At 41.4% G+C, this 23,758-nt stretch overlaps 1 protein-coding gene across 2 annotated transcripts in view; it reads left to right on the top strand.

Annotated features, from left to right (window-relative positions):
• The first annotated feature begins 10,847 nt into the window (after positions 1 to 10,847).
• The window catches only part of LOC126215081 (uncharacterized), a 39,188-nt gene continuing 26,277 nt past the window's right edge, over positions 10,848 to 23,758 (top strand). Inside the window, exons 1-3 of one of the 2 annotated variants that reach the window (XM_049941729.1) lie at positions 10,848 to 11,046; positions 11,990 to 12,163; positions 18,428 to 18,636. In XM_049941729.1, coding sequence (XP_049797686.1) covers positions 10,995 to 11,046; positions 11,990 to 12,163; positions 18,428 to 18,636 — 435 coding nt within the window. In that variant the 5' untranslated portion in view covers positions 10,848 to 10,994. The remainder of the gene's footprint in view (positions 11,047 to 11,989; positions 12,164 to 18,427; positions 18,637 to 23,758) is intronic. The other variant, XM_049941730.1, reaches the window with a different exon arrangement.

Here is a 23,758-nt window from a genome sequence, read left to right as displayed (position 1 = left end):
CTCCACCAAGAGTGTCTTTCCGCCGTCCACCTAACCTTCATAACCTCTTAGTTCATCCCTATGAAATCCCCAAACCACCTTCCCTACCCTCTGGCTCCTACCCTTTAACCACCCCCGGTGTAAAACCTGTCCCATACACCTTCCCACCACCACCTACTCCAGTCCTGTAACCCGTACACGATCAAAGGCAGAGCCACGTGTGAAAGCACCCACGTGATTTACCAACTGACCTGCCTACACTGCGAAGCTTTCTATGTGGGAATGACCAGCAACAAACTGTCCATTTACATGAACGGACACAGGCAGACAGTGTTTGTTGGTAATGAGGATCACCCTGTGGCTAAACATGCCTCGGTGCACGGCCAGCACATCTTGGCACAGTGTTACACCGTCCGGGTTATCTAGATACTTCCCACTAACACCAACCTGTCAGAACTCTGGAGATGGGAACTTGCCCTTCAGTATATCCTCTCTTCTTGTTATCCGCCAGGCCTCAATCTCCGCTAATTTCAATTTGCCGCCGCTCATACCTCACCTGTCTTTCAACAACATCTTTGCCTCTGTACTTCCACCTCGACTGACATCTTTGCCCAAACTCTTTGCCTTTATAAATGTCTGCTTGTGTCTGTGTATGTGCGGATGGATATGTGTGTGTGTGCGAGTGTATACCTGTCCTTTTTTCCCCCTAAGGTAAGTCTCTCCGCTCCCGGGATTGGAATGACACCTTACCCTCTCCCTTAAAACCCACATCCTTTCGTCTTTCCCTCTCCTTCCCTCTTTCCTGATGAAGCAACCGTTTGTTGCGAAAGCTTGAATTTCGTGTGTATGTTTGTGTTTGTTTGTGTGCCTATCGACCTGCCAGCACTTTCGTTTGGTAAATCACATCATCTTTGTTTTTAGATATATTTTTCCCACGTGGAATGTTTCCCTCTATTATTTATATATATATCTAAAAACAAAGATGATGTGACTTACCGAACGAAAGCGCTGGCAGGTCGATAGACTCACAACAATACACACAAAATTCAAGCTTTCGCAACAAACTGTTGCCTCATCAGGAAAGAGGGAAGGAGAGGGAAAGACGAAAGGATGTGGGTTTTAAGGGAGAGGGTAAGGAGTCATTCCAATCCCGGGAGCGGAAAGACTTACCTTAGGGGGAAAAAAGGACGGGTATACACTCGCACACACACACATATCCATCCACACATATACAGACACAAGCAGACATCTGTCTGCTTCACGTAATTTTTGTTTGTCTGCAAGGCTTTGGCTGTGTTTATGTTTGCTGTGAAGCTCCCTTTGCTTCCGCAGCAGTTTTCTAACTCGGTTGTTGTACCAAGGTGGTTCTTTTCCATTTCTTATGATCTTGCTTGGCACATACTCATCTAATGCATATTGTACGATGGTTTTGAACTTTGTCCACTGATCCTCAACACTATCTGTACTTGAGACAAGACTTTTGTGTTGAGCCGTCAAGTACTCTGAAATCTGCTTTTTGTCACTTTTGCTAAACAGAAAAATCTTCCTACCTTTTTTAATATTTCTATTTATAGCTGAAGTAATCGATGCTTTATGATCGCCGATTCCCTGTTCTGCGTTGTTTCAGATAGTTCAGGTCTGTTTGTCACCAGAAGGTCTAATATGTTATCGCCACGAGTCGGTTCTCTGTTTAACTGCTCAAGGTAGTTTTCAGATAATGCACTTAAAAAAATTTCACTGGATTCTTTTTCCCTATCACTTGTTATAAATGTGTGAGTCTCCCAGTCTATATCTGGCAAATTAAAATCTCCACCCAGAACTATAACATGGTGGGGAAATCTACTTGAAATATTTTCCAAATTATCCTTCAGGTGCTCAGCCACAACAGCTGCTGAGCCAGGGGGCCTATAGAGACATCCAGTTACCATGTCTGAGCCTGCTTTAACCATGACCTTAACCCAAATTATTTCACATTTTGGATCTCCGTCAATTTCCTTCGATACTATTGCACTTTTTATCGCTATAAACACACCTCCCCCTTCACTGTCTTCCCTTGTCTCTACATAAGGGGCATTTCACACCAACACTGGCTGTCTTGAGGGTGGCATCTGGTGGGGTAAGCACCTTACAAAAAAGTCATTTTGCTATATGAAATTCTTTGTACTTTCAAATCAAAAACTGCAGTTTTTAGTATATTGTGGGTGTAGTCTAAAAATGTTGTGCAGTTTCATGTAAAGCAGTGTAAAGTGAACTTATGTTGGATACTTTTTTGTTGTTTATACAGGGTGTTTCAGAAGTGATGGTCAATATTCAGAGGTGCGACAGGAACGACCATTTGAAACAAAAAAGTCTAGTAAACATGGGGTCTAAAACACATACCTTAAGAGCTATTATTAATTCTTTACCTTTGATACTGTGAAACAAATCTCTTCTACTGCAAGCTCTTTGCTTTCCATATTTTGGGAAGAGGCAGTATGAACCACAACAACAACAAAAGTCCAGTAAACATGTGCTCTAAAATGCATACGTTAAGAGCTATGAGCACTTTTTCATCTTCCCTATTTTGAAACATAACTCTTCTAATGAACAAATGCTCATAATTTTTAAGGTATGCATTTTATAACACATGTTTACTGGACATTTTTTTCTTGTTTTGGTCCATACTGCCACTTTCCAAAATATGGAAAGCAAAGAGCTTGCAGTAAATGAGATTTGTTTCACAGTATCATAGATCAAGAATTGCTAATAGCTCTTAAGGTATGTGTTTTAGACTCCATGTTTACTCAACTTTTTTGTTTCAAATGCTCATTCCTGTCATATCCCTGAATATTGACTATCATTTCTGAAATACCTGTATGTGTCAAAGTATATCGTTGGTTGGTTGATTTGGTGAAAGGGATAGAAAGACGAGATCATCGGTTCCATCGGATTAGCAAAGGATGGGGAAGGAAGTCGGCTGTGCCCTTTGAAAGGAACCATACCAGCATTTGCCTGATTCAGGGAAATCACAGAAGACCTAGATCAGGATGGCCGTACACGGGTTTGAACTGTCGTCCTCCTGAATGTGAGTTCAGTGTACTTAATTGAAACATCATGTGTAAACAGAGAAATAACCAAAGTTAACAAGTATTTTGAAACAATCTGCAAACAGTGTAAAAATGTAATGCTTTTATATATTAAGTAATGTATAAGTTGTAACCATCAACCCCCTGACAATTGTTATTGCTCAAGAACTTGTCATACAAGACATGGTCAAGGCCTAAGTGGTTTAGGAAAGACACTGCTGGCCCAAAAAATTACTGAGTATGGTAAATAATAAATTATCTTGCATCAGCAATTCGGAACATATGTCTCAAAACTCAGAACCAGATCAGGGAAACGTATAAAACAAAGAGCTTTAGATCATAATACAGAAAACACACTTAAAGTAAATAATCAAACTAAGCGCAACATAAGCAATGTACCACCTTGCAACAAAAATGAATTACGTTTGTTACGTATAAATGTACAGTCCCTAAGAAACAAAGTCAATGAACTAGAGTACTGGCTGGAGGAAATTCAGTGTGACATTCTCTGTGTGAATGAAAATTTGATTAAAAGTGCAGAAATAACCCTATTTGTACCATTTGGCTACTCACTGGCAACAAGCTACTGTAGACCAAACAATTCCCACGATGGAGTGTCCATTTATATCGACAAAAACTTGAATCTAAAATATTCAGTCATAGACCTCACAAGCCTGTCTGTTGAAGGACTATTCGAAGCATCTGCCTCAGTTACACACACTCAGAAACTCATAATTGCAACAGTTTACTGACCACCAGTTTCTGATGAGATATTCACAGAAAAACTCTCTGAATTAATCTTACTGACTACCAAATACAAGCAGTATAAAACATTTATCACAGGAGACATTAATATAGATTAAGAGCAAAGAGAAAAACTGTGGTATACATTCTAAATATCTTAAGATCAATGAATTACTACTGATTAAATGAAAAACCGGCCAGAATGGAGGTATACCTTGACATTACAATTAGCAATGTGTGTAGGAATCAAGTAGAATGAGATACCATCAAATTAGGACTATCTGACCATGATGGCATATGGCTCAAAATTGGAAATCTGACACTTGATGATACCAGGATGCTAACTACATATAGAGCTCTCAAGGAAGAGAACATTGAAGTAATGAGAAATGAACTGGGTAGAATAGAATAGGCTAGAATACTAACCATTGACAAAGATATAAATGAAAGCTTTTCTGCATTAACATCCAATATAAAAAATACATTAGACAGTAACTGCCCTCTTATTACTAAGACATGTAACTGTAGCAATATGCAGAAACAACAACACAAAAAAGAATCCTTCTACTCATGCTGAAGGACAGAATTGAAGGCAATCAAGAAAACAAGAATAGATATATAAACTTAAGAAAAATGTACAAATCTGAAATTAAAGCAGCAAAAATGAAAGCAAATGAGGAGTATATTTTAAATTCTAAAAACAAATGTAAAGCTGCTTGGAACACAGTTAAAAGCGAGATAAACATGGGGAAAGAAGAAATCAGTAACCCAATTAATTGCAACACTCTCAACAAACACTTCATAAATTCAGTAAATGCTCAGGTACCAAAAAGTGATGATTTAACTGATGCAGAAGCTTTTCTTTCGCAATCACAGAATAAAACAGATAAAAGATTTACCTGAAGTAGAATAACTGCTACAGATATAAATAACTCTGTAAACAAGTTGAACAACTCTAGAACAGATTACTACTATGGATAACTTTGTAATAAAGGCTATAATTAAGGAAATAAGTCCTCTACTCTACCTTGCAAATAAAATCCTTGATGATGGCGTTTTCCCTGATTGCCTTAAAATTACAGTTACACTCCCCATATACAAAAAGGGTGACAGAGAAATGCCAGATAACTATGGACCAATATCAATTGTCCCTTTACTCGCCAAAATCATAGAGAGCTGCTCACACACACAGATTTACATGTATTTTGAGAGCAATAAATTACTTAATGACAGCCAGTTTGGATTTAGAACTAATCAGTCAACCATAGAAGCTACTGAAAGCCCGATAACTGAAATGCACAACGCTTTTGAAAGGAAACTGGCTACCTGTGCAACACTCATAGACTTAAGCAAAGCATTTGATTAAGTATCATATGGGATACTTGTTAAAAAAATTAGAATATTATGGTATTGCAGACAAACCACTTAATTTGTTTAAGTCATACCTAAATAACAGGTAACAGCGTGTATGTGAACAATGAAAGGTCAGATTTAATGAAAATTAAGAGAGGAATTCCACAGGGCTCCATTCTTGGACCCTTCCTCTTTATTATCTATGTTAATGACTTCTCAAACTATATAGCCTGCAAAAATGTTTTATATGCTGATGATATGTTCTCCACAGGTGAGAGTATGCATGAGGTGGTAAACAAAAAAAATGAACTTTTTGAAAAATGTAGGGTGTGGTGTATTGCTAACGAGCTATGTATAAACAATACAAAAACAGAGGAAATTTATTTTAATCTGAAAGTACGGAAAGCAGAGAATCACATTGTCAAACTACTGGGACTACAAATAGACCAAAGGCTCTCATGGGATGACCATTTAAGCTATCTGACAGGAAAACTTGCATGCGTAATATTCCTGCTGTATAAACTAAGAAATTCTGTCAGTAAAAGTTTATTGATGCTTTGCTGCTATGCATTCTTTCAGTCACAGCATGGGATTCTGTTATGGGGTAATTCACCAGGCACAAACTGTGTATTCAGATGGCAAAAAAAAGCAATTAGATGTTTACAAGGATTGGGTCCAAGAGAAAGCTGTGAGGAGCACTTCAGTATATTAAACATAATGACACTCCCAAGTCTCTATATGTATAACTGCTTAATATAGATAAAAGAAAATATACAATAATTTACCCAGAGAAAGAATTTACATTGGCACAGCACTCGAAACAACTGCATGCTTGATATACTGTATTCTATGCTGTCACTGACACACAGCAGTCACAAACACATAAGTCTAAAGTTATATAATAAACTGCCACAATCCGTCAAAACCCTCACCCACTTTAAATTTAAGGAAGTATTAGACACATGGCTCAAGAATAAAGCATATTACTCAGCTGAAGAATATCTTGGAAGTAATTTGATAGGAATGTATAAACAATGAAATAATGTAACTATCATTAACTAAATGTGTAAAACCATATAATTAATTCTTGAACGTAAACTGTATAATGATTATTGCTGAAATTGTCTGATTAGTAAGAAGTTTATGTATTTGTGTATATGTATAATGATGATGTGAGTAAAATGTACAAATTACTAACTACTAAAAAGATGTATGTATATATATGTATAATGTAAGAAATAGTAACAACTATACTTATACGAAATATGTAAAATGTATTTTGACGAAGCCAGTTGCGTGGTAAACATGCTGAACGGCTAATAAATAAACATATGAAACACCTCACTCAGTCAAAGTGTATGAATGTGTCAAAGCATATAAATAAACTGTAAAAACTTTACTGACTTATAGAATTCATTTAATATAAGCAGCACACCCTCCTATAACAAGGAAAGAAGGAAACCAGCTGAAAATGGCCCTGTTGAGTCACAAAGAAGGCCAGTATACTGCTCTTTAAAAGAGTCTGATAGAAAAGTGGGGAACCAGCTGCCTCATCCTCATTCCGCCTTCCTCACTAAAAGTTTTGCAATACAAACATATTTGAGGTTTCTTGTGTTGAAAGAGAGTAACAGAGAGACAGTGATAATAGAGGAGAGAGGAGACATTGCCAGGGGGAGATGAACAGATTGTGATGGTCTGTGAGAGATAGTGGCAGTAAATGAGAGAGAGAGAGAGAGACGGGTAGAGACAGTGGCAGTAGGAGAAAAAGTGAGAGGAGACAGTGGAAATGAAGAGGAAAGACGAGTTGTGACCATTCATAAGATTGCAAAAGGAGGGGAGGGGGGGGGGGGGGTTAAAATCCGAAACAAACCATCCACGAGGACATGTGTGGAGAGACAGTGGTGGCTAGAAAAAGAGCAGACTGTAAGCTAGAAAGAAAGAGACAGTGGCAATGGGGGACAAAAAGAATGGCACAAAGGAAATGGCAGTGGGACAGAGAGATAGTGAAAATGACAAAGAAGGAGACAGTGGTAAGGAAAAGCGAGAGAAAGGGATGAAGACAATGACAGTGAGAGGGACGAACAGGAGAAAGCGCCAATAGGAGAAAAAAAAGAGACAGTGGGAGAGAAACATAAACAAATAGTGACAGCAAGAAGGAGATCCCGAGTATTAAGGTTTCTCTGGAAAGAGAGACTGGGTGAAAGGATTTACAGTGCTCTGTTTTAAGAAAGCCTGAATGTGTTCACTTGCCAAAATTTTTGGTGAGGAAGGTGGAATGAGAATTGTGGCAGCAGATTGCCCACTCTGATGTTAGATTCCTTTAAAGAGGAGCAGATTTACCTTTTTTGTACTCTTGACACGACCATTTTCAGCTGGTATACATACTCACCAGAATATAAAACTCCTTTCTGAAACCTATGTAGTCTATATAAAATTATTTTTACATCTAATAATGTTGCTGTGAATTACACACTTTATGCTATATTCAGTCTTACTCTTAAGTGCAAATAATGAGTAAATTTATTGACACGTGATTGTAAGAAACCTAAGGTCTCTGATGAGGCTTCTGCAAAACGTTCAGTTCTTAATAAAAACCTTACTTTGCACTTCTGTAGAATAATTATTTTTTTGACCTCACCTGCATTGCTCTAGAAGACTGTGTCTTCGGGACAAGAAATGAGAAACATCTCAAAGAGCAAAACGGGCAGAACTCAGACATCTGTTCATCAGTGTGCTGACACAACCTCTGTTCGTTATCCGTCCGGATGCTCGGGAACTTCTCACGTGGGGCCTCATCCATTGAGCACCCACTGATCTCTACTTCTGGTACCTGTAAGTTATTTTTTTAAGCTCGTTGCATTATTCTCCTGGCTGTTTCTGGTATGGATGCGTTTTTGGCCCTTTTCACTGTAATGTCAACAGCAAAGCACCCTTCAACATGTTTTGCAAATTTTTTTTGCAAACCATTTGTGCAACCCAAGTACAGGAGCGAGCTCAGTGCCGAAACGTGTGATACACCACATTTAAAATATCTGACTTTAAAATCGATGTTACCCCTGTGGTACGATTTGTTATTGTGATCTTCTGTTTTTGTTGTTAACATATGCCTCCACACATGTCAGATAAATGCTTTGAATGCCATATAATATTAGTTTCTCTAATAGAACTTTATGATACAAACAATTGAGATCACAGAGAATGTAAGTAAGGTAATTTTTTGTTTACTTCTACAAGAATTAACTGGTGAGATTTAAAAAGAAAAAGGGTGCAACAAAGGGAGGTGGGTGAAGGTACCCGTCGTTTATCTCATCATTGATAGATTGTTGTCTTTACTGCACCACGCTGCAGTCTTTCAGGAAATAACACTTGACCTGTCGACAGATTACGAAGGTAACTTAAGGGGGTTCAGGACTAAGTACAAGATTTTAGTACTTTGATTGAAATACTGTTGTAGATAGAAGAATACTGACTTTTAGTGATCTGTCTAACGGATGGTTTGCTAGAACTGATGTGTGGTGGAGGAGTAAGCAACACTTTGCTTACTAAGTAAATATAATTGATCTGCCTTTGATTGATAGTTTTTCTCTCCCTGTGTATTGAGCTACTTTTACAAAGAAGTCACTGCATTTAGTGACCAGTTATTTGAATTTAACATCACTTGACCTTTTTGCAAAAAGTCTAGGGTTACTATTAATTCTGTCTCACATGTCACTAATGAACAGTATGGGCAGCAAGGACCTCAACATAAGTTTCCTGGGGCGGCACAACTGAAGTTACTTCCACATCTGTCAGTGACTCTCCATACGAGATAACACACTGCATCGTACAGTATACAGTACTGTGCTTAAAATGAGAGATAACTCAGCTGCAAAAATCTGTATAGAGACTGATTCCATATGCCTCTGGAGCTTTGTTCAGTTTTAGTAATTTCAGCTGTTTCCCAAAACCACTCACACTAATACCTATTTCACTCATCTTTGCAGCAGAATCAAATTGGAGAAATACTTCTGATTTTCCTTTTGTAAAGGAACATTAAAAAATGGGGTTCTATATTCACTACTTGTCATCCATGAGTGCCTGGATACTAATTTTGGTGTCACTAACAGCCAATACCTACAACCAGAATTTCTTTGTATTTTGTGAGAGATCACTCAAATTTTGGTGTGGTAGCATTGCCATTTTGACAGCCCCACACCTTGCATTCAGCAAATCTCAATCCAATGCCTTATGCTATGTTTTACACCTATTGTGTAGTAATCTCTGTTTCTTTGTAATTGTCTTCACAATGGGTGCACGGCATGGAGGGCCCCTCTTATCATGAATTTGCCTGGTTGCATATATATCCTGTAGTTGGTCAGCTATTTGTTTTAAACCTGAGCCATAGTAGTTCTACAAGCTCCTATCCAGAGCTAAATATTTCAACTTCCTCCGTGTGATAAGACACTGTTGTCTCGCTGTTTATTTTCCTGCAAATGTAAATCTTTCTACTTGCTTTAGCTACTCTTTGTATTTTGGTAATCATTGTTGCAAAATGACAGAAGACAAAGCACAGCTGTGTTTACTCTTCTAATGAAATCTTATCAGCTGACTAAATGAAAACAGATGTGTGTGTTTATTGAGTGTGGAACTGTGCATTGGTAATCTGAGTTTTGAAATTTCGACATTTTAAGTGAAATGATCATCTTCTTCCTTCACCATGGAAGCTGAATGTGAGAACAGCTTTGCTGCTTCATATGTACCACATTTTGTCATAGGTGAAAGTCATGTTAATCACCATGGGCGGGAGGACTTTGCACCATCTGGCAGTCCATCCCAAGTATCTTGAGTTTGCTGTCTCTGTTGTTACAACACAGAAATAACATGTAAGTAAATATGTACATTTTTGGGTGATTCTGACTAGGACAACAGTAGTCTTCTTTGTTTGCACAACTTTAATGTGTCTAGAATAAATTCGGTATTTGGTTTTGCATACATAAATACAACTTTCAAAAAAACAGATCATCGTGACGTTACATACTCAGTATATTTGCTGTTGCTTGAAGAATGGAAAGCAAAAATTTAAGGCCTTGTTTAAATGGGTTAGCATTTAATTGAAGCAGCTTAGGTGAACAGCCAAAATGAGAAAGGCAGGATCCTTAAACAGTGCATCACGACTTTTTGTGTTAAGTGTGAAGAGCTCTTTATAATTGTTTTTCTATTCAGCACTGCCATTGACAAAGGCACAGTTAAGGCGGGCCGAACACCACTTATTATGCGGAAATTTTGCACGGTACTTTCCCACTTCAGAAACGCGAGCAAGGTTAGTATGGGCTACGAGTCGTTTGGTGGAGCGACGGTCAAAAATTTCGTTTGTCTTGGTGTTGTCTTCAAAGACTGTTTCATACCGAAGCGGAATGACAAGACATGAAACAACGCCCCTATGCCGATGCCGGATGCGATCGCTACCGCTCTACAATTTGATACAGTATCTCTCAATCTTTGATAATGTAGTTATTGTCGGGAAAGAATAAAAAAGGAAAATATTAAATTAATTGCAGTTCGGACCCGGTATTAGTAATAGCGTGTGCATCAATCGTAAGGGGCTATGATGGCACGACAGGCCCTTTAAGACAGAACAAGTTGTGATCTTTTTCCGAATGACAGTGTCACTTCAAGGTGTCGTAGTATTGAGTAGTGTATCCTTTCGCGAAAGTTCACTTGATGCTTTGGGCTGTATTGCCATCCAGTAAGGCGATCATACGACTACCCTGTTAATAAAACTGTGAATTAGCTCTGTCGAAAGAAACCTTGACGTCTGGTGCGTCGCAAGATTAGATAAGGGCGTGCTTGTCTTCCGGTTCCGTTGGGTTTGTAATGGCGGCAGATGTAGGTGTTATGAGTAAACCAAGGTTTATTGTTTTGGGAGGTAAGTTTAATTGTAGCTTTAGTACTCGAGCAATATTGTTTAAAAGTATTGCCTGCGTAAAATGTTCTTTATGGATAATAATGACAATGTATAGCCACGATAAGTGCTGTTGACAGGTTAGGTGTATTGTGATGATCGGTACTGTCACCTGCCACAATTCTCTTAATATTTTTTTGCACTTTAAAGCTACGTTGTGCTGTAGACCCAAGTATCCATGAGTTGACAGGTATGTTATTGCTTGTACGTGTTGCATTTTTGCTTGAGAGGGGAGAAATTATAAAAGGCGTTACCGCTTAACCGTTAAGACAGTTAAGTGATAGTGTTGGGGGGTGAATCGTGTTAAATAAATACAGCACTGAAGCCCGATATTGCCTTTCAGGGGTCAGAGTGCTAAACATGACATTCGCTTTTATTGTCACTTTCGAATGGTCGCCTGTGTGCAGCGAATGTAAACATTGTTACAGAAGACTACCACAAGCGTTGTACAAGTCGAAATATGTTTTACTTTGTTTCAACATGATAGAACAATATGTATGCCGTGGAATATGTTTTAACATTGTTTCTTCAATGCTTCGTTGTATGTTAACTGACTGCAATACTTTGGACAATAAGTTAATGGTAATGGATGAGAGTTAAAATGTAGTAAGGTAACGCTATACTTCGTGTATTCTCCGATTTCGTATATTCGTTAAGTCATAATGCATACCGGAAATGGCGTTAATCAACACGATAAAAGTTTTGCGATCACCCATTAACAGCAGTACGGAACGTGGTTTTATAAACAGTATGTCCTTGAAATGCATGAGTAAATGGATGATGGTACCTTAATTGTGCAATATCTGTTGTCAATCAAAGCACTTTTTTTTTTAGAAATTTAGTAGCAGTGGAAGTATGTTTGGCTTGGTTTTGTACAGTTTCAGTAATGTTTTTTGTTGTGTTCCAGGGTGTGGATTCATAGGGAGGAATTTTGTGCAATACCTCATAGAAAATGACATAGCTTCAGAAATAAGAGTAGTTGACAAGGTTCCACCTCAAACAGCCTGGCTGAATCCAAAGCACCAGAAGACCTTTGAGGATCCACGAGTCGTTTTTCGGAGTGCCAACCTGATTAATTCCGGTAAGTTTCATTTTATCATTTTCAGTGCTCATACGGAGGCAGTTACAGTCAGCGTTTATCTGCACATCCCACATAATGTGAATATAATATTATTGAAAGTTATGTAGGCCCCTACTGCAAATCGTGCATGATCTAAAGAACACTGTACAATAGGTAGCAACTGACTGAGGTAATGCTGTTGTTAAGACACTGACATCATGTTCGGTAAGATGAAGTTTGCTCTGTCTGCCCATCTCGATTTAGGTTTCTGTGGTTTTCCTAAAGAATTTCAGGCAAATGCCGAGATGGTTCCTTCAGTAAGGCCATGGCTGGACAACTTTCATACAGCTTGTAAAAACATTCTTATGTTGTAGCTGCCCATATATTTGGGATGTTTATTTTCTTTATGTGATTACAAATCCTGTCACTGTGGGATGATCCCTGAATGAATAAATAAAAATATCGGTAGGATGTACTGTTTATAATGTACAATTGAGGCTAGTGTGTCATATTTGGGACATGATATTGACAATTTATCCTCTCACTATTTGTAACACTAGTAAAGTGGATAGTGATGGTGTGTTCTGGAAAGGATTAGAATGATATAGTGAACTGCAGTCAGCATTATCAAACGAACTTCTCAACTCTTCTTGTTTGTTTGTGGCACTCAACTCTGAATGAGTGTTATTGTTGGTTGTTACCTATGAGGATACTGTGATTGAAAATAGATGCTGCTTTGTCAACAAATGGCCTTCTATATGACCTATCTGTCACAAAGTTATATTTTCTAATCTGCCTGCATGCTGTTCTGATTGTGGGTAAGCACTATGTACCTACATCACCCTGTAGGCATCTGTTTCAGGAATTGGGCATTCTGACTACTGCTTCACAGTATATTTATTCCCTCATGAAGTTTGCTGTGTATAATCCACTGCAATTCAGACGGAACGATGATGTTCATACTTACAATACCACAAGCAAAAATTGACCTTCATTACTCGACATTAAGGTTGTCTTTAGCACTTAGAAATGTTCAGAATGTAACCACATGTACAAATAATTCAAACTGACACATTATACATCAGTACAATCTATTGTGCAAAATAATCCATGGAACATGAGTCTAATTAACTAACTTTTGTCAGTTTTTGCTGTATTGAAATCCCTTGTAGTGGGACATTTTGGTAGCAGTTATATAACAGTAACTAGTGTGATTTTGCTAAAAAGACGATTTTGTTAAGTATTTCACCAACTGGTCATTGTAGCATAAGCCTAGTTGGAGTGAATAATAATTCATAGATCCCCATCTGCAATAGAACATCCCATCAATTTAAAGCCTCCTAAGGACTGTCAAGATTACCAGAGACGGGAGGACCATACATCTGTTTTGACCAGTGATGTCATCACCATGCCTAAAACCTCTATTTCGAGCATATCCAACTAGGTGACCAAATCGTCAGTCATAACACCCCCAAAAATACAAATACCACATCAACCAATATACTGACTAAACCCAATGAAATTAGTGGGAGAACCATGGGAAAAGGAGGGTGTTTTGGGTGGGGCAAATTAAAAATTCAGTGATAAAACCAACACTCTTCAACACAACACACTGGAGAAAAAATGCATACAATTGGCAAAAATAAAACCCAAAACATAAAACACACACCATAAGATCATGGGATTCCAATCTCCAGTTAACTTGTATAGTTCAGCCATAGACGAGGGTACCAATACCTCCCTCCCTCCATGCACGCACGCGCGCGCGCCCACACACACACACACACACACACACACACACACACAACCACCACCACCACCACCACCACCACCACCTCCCACAACTGCAAAAGCCAATCATAGAGTAAAAGTGTTGCATCTGGTAACAGTATGCACAGTAAATGATGAAATGATGTGAAGTGAACATGACAAATGGTGAGTCAGATAGGACAAGATGGCGGAACTCGTCAGAAAATAGTTTTCGATAAACATCGTATGTGGATCAGTGTTTTTAATTAAATCGTGCGAGGAGGTAGGTGAATCAGTGTTCTTTCATGAAATCCTGTGAGAATGGTGACGGCTCGGTGATTATTAACAATATTCGCACTTTCAATATATTAATAAACATTGACCCACCTACCTTCTTCCACGATTTAATGAAAAACATTGATCCGTATACTCAGTGGTTACGCAAGCACCTAAGAGAACAGTTTAACATTTTTGACATATTCTGTTTTATATGACGACATTCTGCACAATATATTCCATTGTGCCACCACATAATTTTGTATGCTCCACATCAAGATGACTGTAGCACACTAAATGGCAGACTAACGTACCTCACAAACACATTGCTACAACATAATTAAACTGTCAGAGCACACTACCTCTTCATACACCGTGTGCTCTCTACATTATTTCGCATCCACTCCACTGCGGCTCAATGACGTCGTACGACACATCACGGCACAGTGCACCTGTGTCACGGGTCAGAGCAGGTGGGTGGCATCTTACAACCAACTCCCAGACTGCCAATACAATGCCTTATTGCAGGGTCTAAAACACATATTTGAGTGTGTGTCATTCTTTTAACTTGAGGAAGCCAATGGGAGAATGGTAAGGGGTAGTCAAGGTCACACTCTGTAGGATGAGGTCTATATGCCAGAAATAAAAAACTGCTCTTTTTTTTATTGTTGGAATGACATATAGTACTTTTGTACAGATGTTGGAATACTTATAGTATTTCCATTTGTACTGTTTACACTCCATCATCATCTGCCTTTACTAGGGCAGACATGACACAACCGATTGATCAGCTCCTACACCATTTTTGTTGATTGGAGACTTTAATGCCCACCATCCCCTTTGGGGGCTCTCCAGCATCCTGCCCGAGAGGCTCCCTCTTGGCAGACCTTTTCAACCACCTCAATCTAGTCTGCTTAAATACCGGTGCACCTACCTTGCTTTCGGATGCAATGCATACCTGTTCCCACTTGGACCTCTCAGTATCCACTATCTAACTTGCACGTCGATTCGAGTGGTATGCTCTGTCTGACACGTACTAGAGCGACCGTTTCCTCTGCGTAATCCATCTCCACACCCCTTCTCCGTGTTCCACTAGCTGGAACATCTCCAAAGCCGACTGGGGGCTTTTCACCTCCCTGGCGACCTTCCGTGATCAAAACTTCCCCAGTTGCGATAGTCAGGTCGCGTACTTCGTGGACGTTATTTTCACTGCTGCCGAATATTCCATCCCTCGCACTTCCTCCTCCGTGTCGAGTCCCAGTCCCCGGTGGACTACAGCATGCAGCGACGCTATTCGTGCTCGGTGACGTGCTTTACGCACTTTCCGACGTCACCCTACGATGTGGCGAACTGTATAAGTTACAAGCGACTCCGTGCACAATGTCGTCGTGTTATCAGAGAAAGCAAAAAGGCTTGCTGGGTGGCTTTCACCAGCTCTTTCAACAGTTTTTCTCCTTCTTCGGTTGTCTGGGGTGGCCTGCGCCGGCTATCTGGCACCGAGGTCAACTCACCGATTTCAGGCCTGACTGTAGCAAATGAAGTCCTTGTGGATCCCGAGGCTGTCTCAAATGCCTTCGGCCACTTTTTCGCGGAGGTTTCGAGCTCTGCCCATTACCACCCTGCCTTCCTCCCCCGAAAACAAGCAGAGGAGGCACGGCCACCTTCTTTCCAGTCTTAGAATTGTGAAAGTTACAATGCCACTTTCACCGTGCGGGAACTCAAAAGTGCACTCCCCCGGTCCCAATCCTCTGCTCCGGGGCCCAATGGTATCCGTATTCAGATGCTGAAGAACCTTTCTCCTGCAGGTAAAGACTTTCTTCTTCGCATCTGGACTGAAAGTCACGTTCCCACACACTGGCGTGAAGCAATTGTTGTTCCCATACCCAAACACCTTCCTTCCAGTTATCGCCCCATCTCCTTTACCAGCTGCGTGTGCAAGGTGATGGAGCGCATGGTAAATTCTCGATTGGTTTGGCTCCTCGAATCTTGACGCCTCCTTACCAATGTCCAATGTGGCTTTCGTAGGCGCCGCTCTGCTGTAGACCACCTAGTTACCTTGTCGACCTTCATTATGAACAACTTTTTGCGTAAGTGCCAGACGGTGGCTGTGTTCTTCGATTTGGAGAATGCTTACGATACCTGTTGGAGGGTGGGCATTCTCCACACCGTGCACACTTGGGGCCTTCGCCGGTCGCCTCCCTCTTTCCATTAATGCATTTTTAATGGATTGACTGTTCAGGGTACGTGTGGGTTCTGTTTTGTCAGATGCCTTTCGCCAGGAGAATGGGGTGCCCCAGGGTTCCATTTTGAGTGTGGCCCTTTTTGCCATAGCTATCAATCCAATAATGGATTGCCTTCCAGCTGACGTTTCGGGCTCCCTTTTCGTGGACGACTTTACGATCTGTTGCAGCGCTCAGAGAACATGTCTCCCGGAGTGCTGTCTTCAGCATTGTCTAGACCGTCTATATTCCTGGAGTGTCGCCAACGGTTTCCGTTTTCCTGGTGAGAAAACGGTCTGTATGAACTTCTGGCGTTGCAAACAGTTTCTTCCACCATCCTTACATCTGGGTCCCGTTGCTCTCCCATTCGTGGAGACAAAATTTTTAGGTCTTACATTTGACAGGAATCTTTGCTGGTCTCCATGTGTCTTACTCGGCTGCTCGTTGTACCCGTTCCCTAAATGTCCTCCGTGTTCTCAGCGGTACGTCACGGGGAGCAGATCGAATGGTCCTACTTCGCTTATATCGGTCCATTGTGCGATCAAAGCTGGATTACGGGAGCTTCGTCTACTCTTCTGCCCGGCTGTCCATCTTACGCCGTCTAAACTCTATCCACCATTGGGGGTTACGTCTGGCGACTGGAGCATTCTGCACCAGCTCTGTCGACAGTCTGTATGCCGAAGCTGCCGATTTACCGCTAAACTACCGGCGCGATATGTCGCTTTGGCGGTGCGCCTGCCGACTGGTGTCAGTGCCCGCCCACCTCTCATATTTCTCCTTCTTTGACGACTGTCGACCGCCAATACTGGCTGTATGTCTCTGCCCAGTTACCTCGTGGAGTTCGCTTTAGTCGCCTGCTTCAGAAACTCGATTTTACCCTCCTTAAGACTTTTCGAGTGGGTGAGAGCCAGATGCCACCTCGGCTCCAGGCTCAGGTTTGCGTTCACCTCGAACTCGGCTCGCTCCCAAAAGAGAGGACTGGATTCGATATACCACTCGAGGTTTGTCGAACTTCGTTCGAAGCTCGCTAATAACGTCTTTATTTACACAGATGGCTCCGAGACTACTGCCGGCGTCGGATGTGCCTTTGTCGTTGGGGATGATACCTTTCAATACCGGCTCCTTGACCAGTGTTCGAGCTTTACGGCTGAGCTTTTTGCTCTCTTATCGGGCTGTTCAGTATATCCGCCGCCATTGTCATTCTCCCTCTGCCATCTGCTCTGATTCTTCGAGTGCCATTCAGAGTCTCTGCGACCCATATTCGGGCCACCCTCTCGTGCAACGAATTCGACGGTCCTTTCGGTCACTAGCTGATACCGGTGCTCGTGTCCTTTTTTTTGTGGATTCCTGGCCACGTCGGTGTGGCCGGGAACGAAGCTGCCGATGCTGCGGCCGAGGCTGCTGTCCTCCTGCCTCGGACAGCTTCCTTTTGTGTCTACCTTACAGGAACTTTTAGCTGATGACGCTCGAGCAGCTGTTCGTGTCCTTAGTTTTATTACATTGACGGACTTGTCCAAAAAGATCTAATTCTTTTATTTTGCCTCTCTGCGTCTTTGTAAGTACTTTCTGGTGTTGCCCCCTTGCGGTTTTTCTATGCTATTAGTGCACTAACGTTTGTGACTGGGCGCTAATGACCTTAGTAGTTGAGCGCACTAAAAAAAAAAAAAAAACACCACAGTGGTAAATGGGGAAACATTTTATATGCTTAGATTGTTCTCTGTCCCCCACTATTTCCGTCAGATTCCACAGTTACTTTTCACTTTCGCCAGCTGTTTTGATTGTGAGAGTTTCTGTAGCTTTCAGCAGTAAATCATTAATGACAACTAATTCAAGTTGTCTACAGTATTTTTTCTGAGAGTCATTTTTTGTTTGTTTCACGTGGCAAGGACAGTACCAGAGCTGGAACTCTTCCACAGTACAACAGAAAATCCAAAGACGAAAAAGGATGGCTACCTCAGATGTGTGCAGTTGTGTAAACACATTTATTATTCTGTAATAGCTGTACAACATTGAATCAAACAAACGTTTTTCCTTTTTCCAGGTTCTTGTGAGGCTGCCTTTGCACCCAACGGAGACAGTCCATTCGACTACGCCGTCAATTGTGCCTGCGAGACCAAACCCGGCCAGACAGACCCTGTGTATAAAGAAGGAATCTTGAAATTGAGTATTAATTGTGCCAATGAAGCAGCAAAACAGGGCGTCAAGAGGTTCATTGAGCTTTCAGATGGCCACATGTGCTCATCTGACAAGGTAAATGGTAGTTGTATCACTTTTTACTTTTTTTATTGGTATTATTTACTTATTTGGTTAGTTTTGACTCTTTAGTACTGCAAGTGACTTGTTCAGTACTTATTTCTTCCCGTGCCTTTTCATTGTCTCTGTTCTCCTGGTTCTCAATGCTTCTGTTATCATGGTATCAGCCCATCTCCAATGTTTAAATGGTTAACGGAAAATCTCATATAAAGATGTGAAACAAATACTAACAAAGAGATAGAGGGGCTGGCCAGTACTTAGCTCAGTACAGCCGATAGATACACAAAAAACAGAACCAAAAATTTATGTTCCTGCTTTCGGTACAAGTGTTCCTTCATCAGGGAGGAGAGAGGGGAAAGAAAGGGAAGAAGGGAAAGTAGATTCAGTTACTCACAACCCAGGTTATCAAGCAACAGGGAAAGGAAAACAGGGAGGGTAGCAAGGATGGAGGCATGGTTGTCGGAGGGAAGCCAAAGATATTCTACTGTAAGTACTGTGCCAGCTTCAAACCAAAGAGGATGCATACAGAAGTAAAGAGGAATATAGTATAAAGATAAACACAACTATGTAGGATGAAAAGATGCGTGAATGGCTAAAGAGGAAAGGGAAAGAGGAGAAGACTGAACAGTAAATGGGAGTGAGGTTGTTTAACGTAGGTTCAGTCCAGGGGGATGGTGGGATGAAAGGATGTGTTGGAGTGCAAGTTCCCATCTCCGCAGTTCAGAGGAATTGGTGTTGGGTGGGAGAAGCGAAATGGTACATACGGTGTAGCAGGTTCCTAGGTCCCTAGAATTATGCTGGAGGGCATGCTCGGCTACTGGGTATTGGACATCTCCTAGGCGGACAGTTCGTCTGTGTCCGTTCGTGCGCTCAGCCAGTGTAGTTGTTGTCGTACAGATGTAAAAGGCTGTGCAGTGCAGGCATGTCAGTTGATAAATGACATGTGTAGTTTCATACGTGGCCCTGCCTCGAATTGTTTATGTTTTACCAGTAGCGGGGCTGGAGTAGGTGGTTGTGGGGGGATGCACGGGGCAGGTTTTGCAGCGGGGTCGGTTACAGGGGTAGGAACCGCTGGGTAGAGAAGGTAGTCTGGGAATATTGTAGGGTTTAACAAGGATGTTATGGAGGTTAGGGGGGCGACGAAAGGCAACTCTGGGTGGTGTGGGGAGAATTTTGACAAGGGATGATCTCATTTCAGGGGTCGACTTGAGAAAGTCATATCCCTGGCGGAGTAATTTGTTGATGTTTTCGAGGCCAGGATAATATTGGGTGACAAGGGGGATGCTTCTGTGTGGTCTGGGGGTAGGAACATTGTTGTTGGACGGGGAGGAATGTATTGCTCGGGAGATCTGTTTGTGGACAAGGTCTGCAGGATAGTTGCGGGAGAGGAAAGCACTGGTTAGGTTATTGGTGTAATTGTTGAGGGATTCGTCACTGGAGCAGATACGTTTGCCACGAATACCTAGGCTGTAGGGAAGGGAGCGTTTGATGTGGAATGGATGGCAGCTATCAAAGTGAAGGTACTGTTGTTTGTTTGTGGGTTTGATATGGACAGAGGTGTGGATGTGAGCTTCAACAAGATGAAGGTCAACATCCAGGAAGGTGGCGTGGGTTTTGGAGAAGGACCAGGTGAAATTCAGATTCAAAAAGGAGTTGAGGTTATGGAGGAAATTAAGGAGTGTTTCTTCACCATGAGTCCAGACCACAAAGATGTCATCTATAAACCTATACCAGGCCAGGGGAAGCAGCTGTTGGGTCTTCAGGAAAGCTTCCTCCATGCGGCCCATGAAGAGGTTGGCATAGGACGGAGCCATCCTGGTTCCCATGGCCGTTCCCCTGATTTGTTTGTGGGTCTGGCCTTCAAAAGTGAAGTAATTATGGGTGAGGATGAAGTTGGTAAGTGTGATAAGGAACGAGGTTTTTGGAACATCTTCGGGTGGGCGTTGGGAGAGGTAGTGCTCAAGGGCAGAGAGACCATGGGTATGTGGGATGTTTGTGTAAAGGGATGTAGCATCTGTGGTGACAAGAAAGGTTTCAGGTGGGAGAGGAGTGGGCATGGATTTGAGGCGTTCTAGGAAGTGGTTTGTAGGTTGAAGGTGTTGGTCTACCAGAACTGAGATACATTCTGTTGGGGCTTTGAAGCCTGCCACAAATGAACGGCCAGGATGGTTCTCTTTGTGGATTTTGGGTAATAGGTAGAAGGTAGGGGTACGTGGCTCAGGTGGAGTGAGTAAGTCTATGGAAGCTGTTGTGAGGCCTTGTGAGGGACCTTGGATTTTTAGGATTTTCTGCAGCTCAGTCTGGATGGAGGGAATGGGATCCTGGGTAACAGCTTTGTAGGTTGAGGTGTCAGAGAGTTGACGCAGTCCTTCTGCCACATACTCCACACGGTCAAGTACGACAGTTGTGGAGCCTTTATCCGCCGGGAGGATGACAGTAGAGCGGTCTATTTTCAGCTCCTTAATGGCACGGGATTCAGCTGGGGCGATGTTGGGGGTTGTCGGGATGTTCTTCAAGAAGAATTGGGAGGCAACACTGGATGTGAGGAATTCCTGAAATGTCTGCAAGGGATGGTTTTGGGGGAGGGGAGGAGGATCCCTTTGAGAAGGCGGTCGGAACTGTTCTAGACAGGGTTCAACACTGGGTCTAGTATTTGGGGGCTGTGTTTGGGTAGTGAAGTGATATTTCCAGTTGAAGTTCCCGGGTGAATGAGAGGAGATCTTTAACCCGGGCAGTGTGGTTGAATTTAGGCGTGGGGCTAAAGGTTAAGCCTTTTGATAGAACAGATGTCTCTGAAGGAGAGAGGGATCTGGATGAGAGGTTTAGAACTGAATTGGGACTGGTGATTCGTGGCATTTGACTGTGGTTAAAATTTTTGGTTCTGTTTTTTGTGTATCTATCGGCTGTACTGAGCTGAGGTAAGTACTGGCCAGCCCCTCTATCTCTTTGTTAGCATCTCCAATGTTTGACATTTTCAGGAGACTGACCTTACACTACACTACACTGCACTGCCATGTAAGGACTTTTCCCCCATTTCTGTATGTGTTGTAAATAACCTTTCCTTCACTATATTTTATCCATAATACTTTACAATTTCACAGTTCGAATCTCAATTGATATGCTCAGAAGCACTATCTTAATCTAAAAGTGCTATAAATGTGCCTCTCTCCAGTCTATATTCCCAGATAATTCGTAGGATCAGTGTCACATATTCCTACAGTTCTTTGGAAGCGGAACTGATCTTTTCTGAGGGTGTCTTCTACCAGCTTTTTGGTTTTTCTGTAAATAAATGAACAAAAATGTACTTTTACTTTACATTTAGCACTGATGTGCAGTTTCAGCTGTGTAGGCATTCTGAAGTGTTTATTCACTGTCCACGAATGATGTAGACGTTTTGCAATTCACTCCGGGTAGGCAAATTGTAATCACTAATTCTGGTAAATGACAATCGGATGTTAAAATTCTCTTTAAGAGTGCATTAAAATTTCTTTTTACTATGAATAATTAGCTGCATTATTTTTTTATAATAAACTGTAAGTTATATTGAAGGAGTATGTCCAGCTCTTTTCGGTCACTGGCCATTCCTGCTCAGGCCATGCAATGGATGACACTCCCGTTTTCATAAATTATGTGAAATGTATTCACAGTTGTGAATACAAACAACTGTCAGCTGCATAAGGTAACGATTGTCATCGTGGCCAGACCGGTACTCGAACCCGGATTTCCCGCTTCAAACGAGTGGTTGCCTTAACTGCTTTGGCTACCCGTGCACAACCTGTGGCCATACCCAAACTTCCGCATGTCGTCATTCCTGTGTTGCAACCTGTACTTGTGCAAGCATCGTACCAGGCAAAATCATTAAATTATAATGCCCTCCCTAATATGGGAATGACATAATGTGTGTACAAGTAATGAATGCAGAAACGATGCCGTATGAAGTTTGAGTCTGACTATGGGTTTTGCACAGATAGGCAAAGCGGTTAAGGAGACTGCTCGCTTAAAGTGGGAAACTTTGGTTGTAGTTCCAGTCGGACACAAATTTCCCCCGTCATCCATCTCTTGTACAGTTGACAGTTGTTCTTATTCGCAACTGTGAATACACTTCATGTATTTCATAACAGCCGCTGCAGTGCCTTTTTCCTTCGGATGTGTGTGCGTATCTGAAGGAACATTGAGAAAAAGAGAGTTGCCATTCACCATATAGCAGAGATGCTGAGACCGTACTGGCCAAAAGCTAATTTGTGACAGTCTTTTTGTTGTGCCTATCGGCGACTCGGCATCTCCACATACAGTGCGTGGCAACTTTCCTTTTCAAAATACTGTTACATGCCATCCTGGTTTTCCATTGTTTGAAGGTACATTGTCATTCTCCTTTAACAATAAAGGCACTGCAATATCATACCCCATTTTCATATGTCCTGGCAGTACAAAAATGTGATGGGGTACTTCTAGTGACGAGGTCTTTGGGGCCACCGTACATATTACATTGGTGTTCCCATTTTGTATGGCATGTGTATGCGTGTACATTGTTAGAGCCAATACTTCAGATTTCAGCTTCACAGATGAGGCCCTACGTCATTTGCTCCTCTCACTGCCAGGCCTACGTACGACAGAGAGCAGAATATTTACGTGTTGTCAGTCGGAGTGAATATGTCCTGGGAAAATGCGTGCAGGAATTTTATTTGTCTGGGGAAAACGGAGGATATTTTTTTAGAATTACAGGAGTTTTTCATTGTTTTAGTTTAAATTTTTGTAATTTTCACTGGTAAGAAATGAAACTCTAAATAATATATAAAAATAAATCGCTAATGTCACACCGCAACTACAGAACCTTACTTCAGGAATAAAATGTAAACAAGAGAACGACAGCAAAATAAAACTGTAGTTGCAAAGAAAACGTGCCACTTACAACAATAAAACACCGTTCACACAGAAGTGTCTGCCCACAGCTAAGTGTCAAAGGCTTTAGGACTAAGAGTATGCAATGCTTTGTAACAACAAACTGCTTTAGATTAGCTTGATGTCACAGCTGCTTACATTTCCAACAGGCCGTGGGAAAATGTTGTTAATTGCGGTTTGAGACGCGTTACTTTTAAGGTAAATTTCTTTTTACCCAGGC

The sequence above is a fragment of the Schistocerca nitens genome, chromosome 12 (assembly GCF_023898315.1).
Source record: "Schistocerca nitens isolate TAMUIC-IGC-003100 chromosome 12, iqSchNite1.1, whole genome shotgun sequence".
In the NCBI taxonomy this organism is placed as follows: domain Eukaryota; kingdom Metazoa; phylum Arthropoda; class Insecta; order Orthoptera; family Acrididae; genus Schistocerca; species Schistocerca nitens.
Note: the sequence above shows the minus strand (reverse complement) of the source record. Positions and strands in the feature narration are given on the sequence as shown.